Source organism: Mobula birostris, chromosome 10 (genome assembly GCF_030028105.1).
Source record: "Mobula birostris isolate sMobBir1 chromosome 10, sMobBir1.hap1, whole genome shotgun sequence".
NCBI lineage: Eukaryota > Metazoa > Chordata > Chondrichthyes > Myliobatiformes > Myliobatidae > Mobula > Mobula birostris.
The window spans coordinates 146,601,857-146,612,199 of NC_092379.1; the positions used below are offsets into that span (position 1 = coordinate 146,601,857).

Here is a 10,343-nt window from a genome sequence, read left to right on the forward strand (position 1 = left end):
AATGCAAGCAATAGTGCAAATGGGTTTAGGGTCTGAGTGTGTCATTAGACATCATTAATCCTGTATTTCAATATTGTGTTTGAGAGATTCCCATACCCATCAAAGTGATTTCTGTGTAAAACATGGAATGCCAAACAGCAGAGCACCATACAGGTTGTGGCAACCTTTTACCCTACTCCAAGACAATCTAACCCTTCCCTTCTGCATGGTCCTACACTCTTCTATCATCCATCTGCCTATCCAAGAGTCTCTTAAATGTCCCTAATGTAACTGCCTCTAAGACCAGCCTTAGCATGACCTACCACCCACCCACCACTCTCTGTGTTTAAAAAAAATGTCTCTATACTTTCCTCCAATCACTTTAAAATTATGCCCCTTCACATTAGCCACCTTCAAGAATATAGAACAGGACAGGCCCGGTGGCCCAGAATCTAGTGCTAACAATGAAGAGGGTCCAGCTCTACTGGTATGAAAGGTGATCGCAGAGTAAAAGATTCTCGGAAGGGTTGATTATTAAGGAGCTCCTCTATGGAGTGGAGCTCACTCATGCGCTTTCAGATGGCAAATCAAATGGCCTCCAAAACCAGAAGGCTCTCTTGAACATGGGCAAAAGCACAGACTTCAGCAAATGTGACCTTACGGCACACTGTACAGTCCGCAGCACGGCAGCGTAGCGGTTAGCACAGCGCTATTACAGCTTGAGGCTTTGGACTTCAGTGTTCAGTCCCAGCGTACTCTGTAAGGACTTTCTGTACATCCTTCCCAGTGAATGAGTGGGTTTTCTCTGAGTACTCTGGTTTCCTCCCACGTACCGGATAGGTTCATTGGTTATTGGAAATTGTACCGTGATTAAGTTACGATTAAATACGGGTTGTCAGGGGGTGCTGGGCAACACAGTTTGAAAGGCTGGAAGGGCCTATTCCACACTGAACCTCTAAATAAATAATTCTGAGCAAGACTTCTTTGTACATCATTCCCAATGCAACAGATCAGATGCCTCTGAACTCCTCGCTGTATCTGCCTCTGTCTCATGAATCACAGAGCCCTCTAATACAAATTCAATTTTGTACAAGTTTCTTCTCCCTATAAAGTCAAACCTCAAAGTTCCCCTCCTCCACTAATTTGCCATCTTTAAGCCATTCAGTGAGCCTATTTCCCTCAGGGGATAACCCAAGCAGACTCTCCTCCTCCTCACAGCCCACTTTCCCACCAGGATTAGAACAGAAATAAACTTCACACTGTGGCCTACCATTTTACTCACAGACAGAAAACTATAAATTCAACATACAATGAACCCAACACACATTCTCTGCAGACCTAGAAGATTAAAAATGCAAATCTACAGAGATATTACTCAGGGACTTGAGCTATATTATGAGCTCTTTTTGACTGCATATTTTTCTGAAATCACAACCATGTGCGTTATTTGTGCTACGTGCTGTGTGCAATGTGTTTTAAACCTTGGGCTTGGGGGAGCACTGTTCCGTTTGACAATACTCATGTCTGGTTGAGTGAAAATTAAACTTGTTGGTGCAGATTCACAGGTATTGTTAACTTGAGCAGAGGAATTTGGAGCAATAATCTTTCTGCAGGGCCAGGTGGCAGCAGGGCTGGGAGGTACAAACCTCTGCACAAAGGTGGAAGTGAAGCAGATCAGAGAACATGTGGCGTGGCACCGGGGCCAGGAGGTACCGCAGCACCGCGTGGCAGTGGGGCCCAGGAGCTACTGTGGCACCACATGGCAGTGGGCCCGGGAGGTACAAACCTCTGCACAAAGGTGGAAGTGAAGCAGATCAGAGAACATTTGGCATGGCAGTGGGGCCGGCAGTTACAAACCTCTGCACAAAGGTGGAAGTAACAAAGCAGAATGGTAGCTTCTGAACAAGTGATGAGGAGAATGATGAAGACCAGGAATAGGAAACCAAACATGTAGTACATCTGATGAGACCTGCAACAGAATGAACACAATTACTACAGCAAATGGATGATATACAAGCCATCTATAACAATGCACACACAGGAGGGCCTCAGCCCGAAACATCAGCTGTTCATTCCCCCGCATAGACACTGCCTGATCTGCTGAGCTCCTCCAGCATTTTGTGTGTGTTACTCTGGATTTTCAGCATCTATAGAATCTCCTGTGTTAATGACCTGTAACAATACAGCTGGGCACAATGCCTTGGATACAAAAACAACTGCAATTACTGATACTGGAAATCTCAAATAAACCAAGGAACACGGGGAAAGTAGAATGCATCAAGTCCCGCATAAACTGCCAAAAAGTCTTCTGAGGTAAAGCAACGTCTTTGAAGAAATAATGCTTGAAATTAAATGACCTTTTAGAAGATTCTGATGCTGTTTTGCTAACTTTCTCTAAAAAGATGCAGCAAATTTTAAATCTAAGTCAATTACAGTAGAACTTCTAAACAGGCTGCATTCTGCCATTTTACATTCAAATGAATGCTTGTGTAAACCAGTTACTCACAATGTTAAATTCAATTTAGATCATTCTTCCAACATGTTATGAGAAGCATCGGTCTTCGTTCTGGTGTAATGTTATCAACAAAATTAAAACTTTCAGTAAGATGACAGAGCACTAGGTTGCAGCAGCCTCTCTGGGTCCAACAAACGGTGCAAACGTGCATCTTAAACATTTTTCTTGTGGTGGCAAGATCCTAATTGACATCGGTAATGCAAAATGCTGCAAGTCTGGTTCATTTGTGAGACGGATGGTGGGAAGCTGTGTGGCCTCGGTTGTTGCGTGGACCAGGAGGCCCTCATGCCACGATGTCGAAGGCAACGAAAACACAGGAAGCATTAGGTCCAGCAGAGGGCAGCAGTGGCACAGCTGGTAAAGCCATTGTCTCACAACTCCAGAGAGCTGCGTTCATTCCCAACCTTGTGTAGTCTGTGTGGAGTTTACTCGTTCTCCCTATAACCAGCAGCATTCTCTCCAGATGCTCGATTTGTCTCCAATATCCAAAGCATGTACGGGTTTAAATGCCCGATGGAACCTACCCCCCCGATGTGTTATTACCCCTCAGCCATGAGGCTTCTGAACCAGCATAGATAACTTCACTAACTCCAACACTGACTGAACTGATCCCACAACCTATGGGCTCACTCTCAAAGGCTCTACAACTCACCTTCTCAATATTTATCACTTTGTTTTTGTAGTTGCAGTTTATTGTCGCTTGCTCGTTGGCTGTTTGTGTGTAAAAAACTAATCTCAGGGTTGTATATAGTGACATACACATACATTGGTAATAAATTTGTTTGAACCTAGGTGAACAGCAGACTCCGGGAGGTACTGACAGTACAGGGAGAAACTGTGGGATTAATACAAGACCACTGTAAATGGGTGGTTGATGGTCAATATGGACTTAATGGGCCTGCTTCCCACAATGAGCTGAGCCAAGCCCAAGCGATGGGTCTGCCCTTCACAAACCGAATGATGTATGGCTGGAAGCAGAACTGAATACAACTGAAACCTTAACTCACCAGATGCTGTTGAGAATAAAAAACAGCTGGATAAAGATGCACCCGAAGGGCAGGATGCCGCCCATGACGATCCCCGGTAATGGTTTTGTGAAAAAGGATTGTTCTGGAATTTGACGTGGGATCTGATTAGTGCGCACAGGGTGATCAATTGGCTGAAAAGGCAATATGCACCAAATTAATTACATATATCCAAAATCTGACAACTTATTATCATCCCGTTCAGTAGTCTGATGTCCTGCAAAGAGACAAACAAACCAAGGACTTTGTCTATACTGCCCACTGCCTCAGTAAAGCAGCCAGCAGAACCAAAGACCTACCCTACCCAGGCATCCTCTCTTCTCACACCAGCCAGAAGATAGATTATTGAACAGTTCTAGTATGATAAAATACTCTTAACCTCACAACCTACCTTGTTCTGACCTTGCAACTTATTGTCTGCCTGTACTGCACTCTGTAATTTCATACTTTAATCTGTACTCTTGTTGTTTGCCCTTGTACTACCTCAATGTACTTTTGTTGTAGTATGAGGGAAAACAGTGGCAGACTGCAAATTAAAGTGTAACACTTAAGAGTATGAACATCATGCAAAACAAAGCTTTGCACTGGTCCTCACAACTGTAACAATAATAAACCTATTTACTATAAAACCCTTGAGCACAGAAATTGACAAATACTTCAAACTTTATTAGAGACTTCAATGTGTAGTTAAAATAGACCTGATTTAAGCAGAGTTTTGAACATGATCAGCCCTTATTTTTTATAAATGCATTTTATTTCATTTAATTGTTAGAAATGCAACAAGTACAACTGATAAAATCCCGCTTGACCATTCTCACCAAAATTTGTTTGTCAGCTTGGGAGATGTGGGGGAAAGTACGGAATGAATGAATCACCCTGTAGTACATGGTTGTGTGGTCTACAGCAATGCAGCCCTCCATAATACCGTCTGGCACACTGACCAACTTTGATTACAACTCCAAATTCCAAGGAGTCACTCCCCTTAAATGCTTGAAATTTAGAGGTAAAATATTTAAAAATCTCTGCTGGGTAACTACACAATCTCCTAACATGGCAACTCAGATGGCTACTCCAGGCACTCATTCAAAGGATTTACTTAGTAATCAGTATCTTGCTGGCTTTCCTGCAATCTTCATCACTTTGTTTTGGATATGTCGATCACCAATTTCAGGGAAAACCATAATTAAAAATGATGAAAAGAATCCTTAGTGTCGGTTTTCTGTAACAGTTCCACTTTTTGTTTTAAACAAAGGAGTTTAATTTTCTGGCCAATTGCCCATCCTAATTCAATACATTCCTTTCACAAACATGGCTTCTCCCATGGCTCTACTCCATCAGAATTTATCTTTCCCAGTCTTGCAACTCCATGCACGGACAGCAAATCAACATTAAATTTCAGAGAACATCTGGAGTAACTATCATTAAACTCACCCTTTTCTTAAATCCAAAATAAGCGCCAACAAAAGTCAATGGTACCGAAATTCCAAACCACATCGCCAAGATTGCTACTAGTGTGCCGAAAGGAATGGCAGCAGATGATCCCTCGACCCAGAGGATGAGGTTGGTGATAAAGAAATCAATGAAAACAATTCTGTAAATGACAATAATGCATCACAAGATCAACAGATTGTTTAATGTCATTTCAGGTACACAAGTGTAAAGGAGAACGAAATAATTGTTAATCTGGATCTCATGCAGCACAAAAATAAAACAAGATAAAGAACACATAATAAAAATGACAATATAAATAAATATATAAGATAGTTTGTGCACATAGATTGACTGTATGTTTACAAAGTGACACTAGGTACAGGAATGTCTGTATACAGTGGCATGCAGAAGTTTGGGCACCCCGGTCAAAATTTCTGTTACTGGGAATAGTTAAGTGAGTAGAAGATGAACTGATCTCTAGAAGTCATAAAGTTAAAGATGAAACATTCTTTTCAACATTTTAAGCAAGATTAGTGTATTATTTTTGTTTTGCACAGTTTTAGAGTGGAAAAAAGGAAAGGAGCACCATGCAAGTTTGGGCACCCCAAGAGATCTGAGCTCTCAGATAACTTTTACCAAGGTCTCAGACCTTAATTAGCTTGTTAGGGCTATGGCTTGTTCACAATCATCATTAGGAAAGGCCAGGTTATGCAAATTTCAAAGCCTTATAAATACCCTGACTCCTCAAACCTTGTTCCAACAATCAGCAGCCATGGGATCCTCTAAGCACTCTGAAAATTAAAATAATTGATGCCCACAAAGCAGGAGAAGGCTATAAGAAGATCGCAAAGTGTCTTCAGGTAGCCGTTTTCTCAGTTTGTAATGTCATTAAGAAATGGCAGTTAAAAGGAATGGTGGAGGTCAAGTTGAGGTCTGGAAAACCAAGAAAACTTTCCAAGAGAACTGCTCATAGGATTGCTAGAAAGGCAAATCAAAACCCCCATTCGACTGCAAAAGACCTTCAGGAAGATTTAGCAGACTCTGGAGCGGTGGTGCACGGTTCTACTGTGCAGCAACACCTGCACAAATATGACCTTCATGGAAGAGTCATCAGAAGAAAACCTTTCCTGCCTCCTCACCACATAAATTCAGCATTAGTGTTTGCAAAGGAAAAACAAGCCTGATGCATTTTGGAAACAAGTCCTGTGGACTGATGAAGTTAAAATAGAACTTTCTGGCCACAATGAGCAAAGGTATGTTTGGAGAAAAAAGGGTGCAGAATTTCATGAAAAGAACACCTCTCCAACTGTTGAGCACAGGGGTGGATCGATCATGCTTTGGGCTTGTGTTGCAGCCAGTGGCACAGGGAACATTTACTGGTCGAGGAAAGAATTAATTCAATTAAATACCAGCAAATTCTGGAAGCAAACATCACACCATCTGTAAAAAAGCTGAAGATGAAAAGAGGATGTTTCCCACAACAGGATAATGATCCTAAACAGACCTCAAAATCCACAATGGACTACCTCAAGATGCGCAAGCTGAAGGTTTTGCCATGACCCTCACAGTCCCCCGACCTAAACAAAAGAACAGTGCATGCAAGACAGCCCAAGAATCTCACAGAACTAGAAGCCTTTTGCAAGGAAGAATGGGCAAAAATCCCCCAAACAATTGAAAGACTCTTCGCTGGCTACAGAAAGCATTTACAAGCTGTGACACTTGTCAAAGGGGGTGTTACTAAGTACTGACCATGCAGGGTGCCCAAACTTTTGCTTCGGGCCTTTTTCCTTTTTTGTTATTTTGAAACTGTAAAAGATGGAAATAAAAAAGTAATCTTGCTTAAAATATTAAAGAAATGTGTCATCTTTAACTTCATGCCTTTTGGAAATCCGGTCATCTTTTACTCGCTTAGCTATTCAGAAATTTTGTCCGGGGTGCCCAAACTTTTGCATGTCACTGTATATAGTGAATCTGAGAGGAACGATGAAGTCGTGGTAGCTGGGGATTAGTGAGTGGAGGCGTGACCAGCCTTACTGCTTGGAGAAAGTAACTCAATCTTAAATGTAGGATTACCCACCTGAACGGGTTAAAAACCAAAGGCTTCACAGTCACACATTTTGCACTTGTATACAATGAACCAGACTGATTCAGGATCCCACAAAATTAATGACAAACTCTGAAGAGGCAAGGTAGAAAGGAAATCTTACCTTGTTCAGGTTTAATGTTTGCTTAACCAGAATAGCACAACAGAGAGAAAAGGAAGCTTCACATATATTTTTTCAAATCTAGAGATACAGCGCAATACAGGCGCTTCTGGCCCACTGAGCCACACCACCCAGCAACCGACCAACTTAACCTTCCTCTAACCACAGGTCCATAACATGTCGGAACAGAATTACGCCTTTTGGCCCATCAAGTCTGCTCCGCCAATCAATCATGGCTGATCCTTTTCTCCCCCTCCTCAACCCCATTCCCCAGCCTTCTCCCCATAACTTTTGATGCCGTGTTCAATCAAGAACCTACTAATCTCTGCCTTAAATACATCCAATGACCTGGCCTCCACAGCTGCCCGAGGTAACAGATTCCAATGACAAATTAACCTACTAACCCATAGGTCTTTGGTCTTCCTTCAGTGGGAGGAAACTGGAGTATCCGGAGGAAACCCACGTGGTCACATGGAGAACATACAAACTCCTTTCAGAGGATGCCAGAATTGAACTCCAAACTCTGATGTGCCAAGCTGTAATAGCACTGCTCTAATTAGTACACTGCCCTGGCATCAGTTTTGATTTTTCATTACAAATGCACAGGATTTTTAAAACTCTCCACCATCTCAATACTATATTGCAGTTCCCGAGGGCAAGTTATTATCCAGTTCTCAGTTTAAATGTTTGTGTGCATGTAAATGAATGATGTGAAGACTGCGGGCTGGTGGAACTCAAGTAGCTTAGTGTTGCTGCTTCACATATCCAAGTTAGTGATCCTGGTCTGACAGGAGCTATGCAACATTACGAAGTATTAAACAAAACAAGCTCCGACTGAATGCATTCAAAGTCATATTTACCCTAAAATGCATCACTAACTAGAGACTTTGCCTACAACCTGTAACATGAATTCAAACAAATTATACATTAACTCAGAACTCGGCACACTAATCAAGAATAAATTAGTTGTTCAGGCAGCATCTATGGAGAGGAATAAGCAGTCTATGTTTCAGGCCAAAACCCTATGAGTACTCAGCCCGATATGTCAGTGTTGTGTCTCTGTGTTATGGTTAAGAGCAATTTGGACAAGTATATGACAGGGATGCAGTGGAGGGATACATGTAGACCGTGTATAAAGATGTTTTTGAAAGATGAATATATTTATCACACTGAAATGCATCACCAACATGTCATGTCCAGAACTCAGTGACCCACTGACTAATGTGCAGACAGATGGGATGATTTGGATTGGCACTGTGTCCAGCATGGACATTGCGGGCTGAATGGCCTGTTCCTGTATACCATTATGTTTTTCCCAGCTCCTGCTCAGGAGAGGCTCACCCCACTGAGGGATCCCACCTTTGTCACGCTCACATTTATTGCTGTTGTTCCTGATGCAGGAGATACGTTGTTCAGCGCACACAACACCAGAGAAACTCACAGGTCAGGAAGCATCTATGGAGGGTAATAACAGGCAACTTTTCAGGCCGAGACCCTTCATCAGGACATGGCTTGAAACATCAACCATTTATTCCCTTTCATAGGTATTGCCTGAACTGCTGAGTTCCTCCAGCATTTTGTGTGTGTTACTCTGGATTTCCAGCATCTGCAGAATCTCCTGTGTTTACAAATTACGTTACTATTATTTAAGTTTTACCCATTATCCTTCCCATAAAATGATTACATTGATGAAGTATGTGCACCAAAATATAATAGTTAAACACAAATTCTATTGTTACAAAAACATGCTGGCAAGTACTAACCCAGGACAAAGGAAAGAAGTCAAGAGAACATTGGTTTTCCATTTCTCACCACCGAACGCTGCAGGAAAAAACACAATAGTTAATCAAAATATTGGTAGATATTTGAAACCTGGTTCTTTTTATTGCCTTGAGCAAGAACATCTGATCACAAGACATAGGAGCAGAATTAGGCTATACGGTCCATCTGGTCTCAACCTCATTCTCTCATCTTCTCTCTATAACCTTTGATGCCCTGACTAATCAAGAACCTATCAAACTCTGCTTTAAATATACTTAAGGACTTGGCTTCCACAGCCACTGTAGCAATGAATTCCAGATTCACTACCCTCTGGCTAAAGAAATTCCTCATCTCTGTTCTAAATGAATGTCCCTCTATTCAGAGGGCACAGCCTCAGGTCCTAGACTCGCCGACTTTCACGAAACATCCTCTCCACAGCCACTCTACCTAGGCCTTTCAATATTCGATAGGTTTCAGTGAGATCCCTTATTCTTCTAAACTCCATTGACTACAGACCTACAGCCATTAAACGCTCCTCATACATTAACCCTTTCATTTCCAGAATCATTCTTGTGAACCTCCTCTGCACTCTCTCCAATGTCAGCACACTTTTCTTATATAAGGGGCCCAAAACTGTTCACAATATTCCAAGTGTAGTCTGATGAATGCCTGATAAAGCCTCAGCTTTTGGAGTTGAGAATACCAAGCATCTTCACAATTTTCATTTCTGACTTTTGCTGTTTGTTTTGGGGTGTGGAACTCTTCCCCTTGTCAAGGTCGACTACAATAAACAAGGTCTGCATAAGTTTGTTGCTTTTATGGGCCGTGCTCAATCACCGAAGGAAGTTCTAACCCAGACATTACCATGTTTGTCATTACTAAGGTCAAATGTCACTCTTACAAAATACATCCAGTAGTCATTTTAGTAGGTACAGCTGTACACCTGCTCGTTAATGCAAATATCTAATCAATCAATCATGTGGCAGCAACTCAGTACATAAAAGCATATAGACATGGTCAAGAGGTTCAGTTGTTGTTCAGACCAAACATCAGGATGGGGAAGAAATGTGACCTGAGTGACTTCAACTGTGTTGTCAGACAGATTGTTGATGCCAGACAGGATGGTATCTCAGAAACTAATTTCCTGGAATTTTCATGAAAAACCAGTCTCTAGAGTTTACAAAGAATGTGTGAAAAACAAAAAAAGTATCCAGTGAGTGGGGGTCCTGTGGGTGAAAACACCTTGTTAATTTGAGAGGTCAGAGGAGAATGGCCAGACTAGTTAAAGCTGACAGGAAGGCAACAGTAACTCAAATAACCACATGTACAACAGTGATGTGCAGAAAAGCATCTTTAAACGCACAACACGTAAAACCTTGAAGTGAATGGGTTACAGCAACAGAAGACCACAAACATATACTCATTGGC

The 10,343-nt window shown here is 41.8% G+C and overlaps 1 protein-coding gene across 1 annotated transcript in view; it reads right to left on the reverse strand.

Annotated features, from left to right (window-relative positions):
- LOC140204373 (transmembrane 9 superfamily member 2-like) overlaps nt 1-10,343 on the reverse strand; it is a 96,795-nt gene that overhangs the window by 29,424 nt on the left and 57,028 nt on the right. Inside the window, exons 12-15 of the mRNA XM_072271067.1 lie at nt 8,918-8,975; nt 4,951-5,110; nt 3,502-3,653; nt 1,837-1,948 (exon numbers count right to left, since the gene is read on the reverse strand). Coding sequence (XP_072127168.1) covers nt 1,837-1,948; nt 3,502-3,653; nt 4,951-5,110; nt 8,918-8,975 — 482 coding nt within the window. The remainder of the gene's footprint in view (nt 1-1,836; nt 1,949-3,501; nt 3,654-4,950; nt 5,111-8,917; nt 8,976-10,343) is intronic.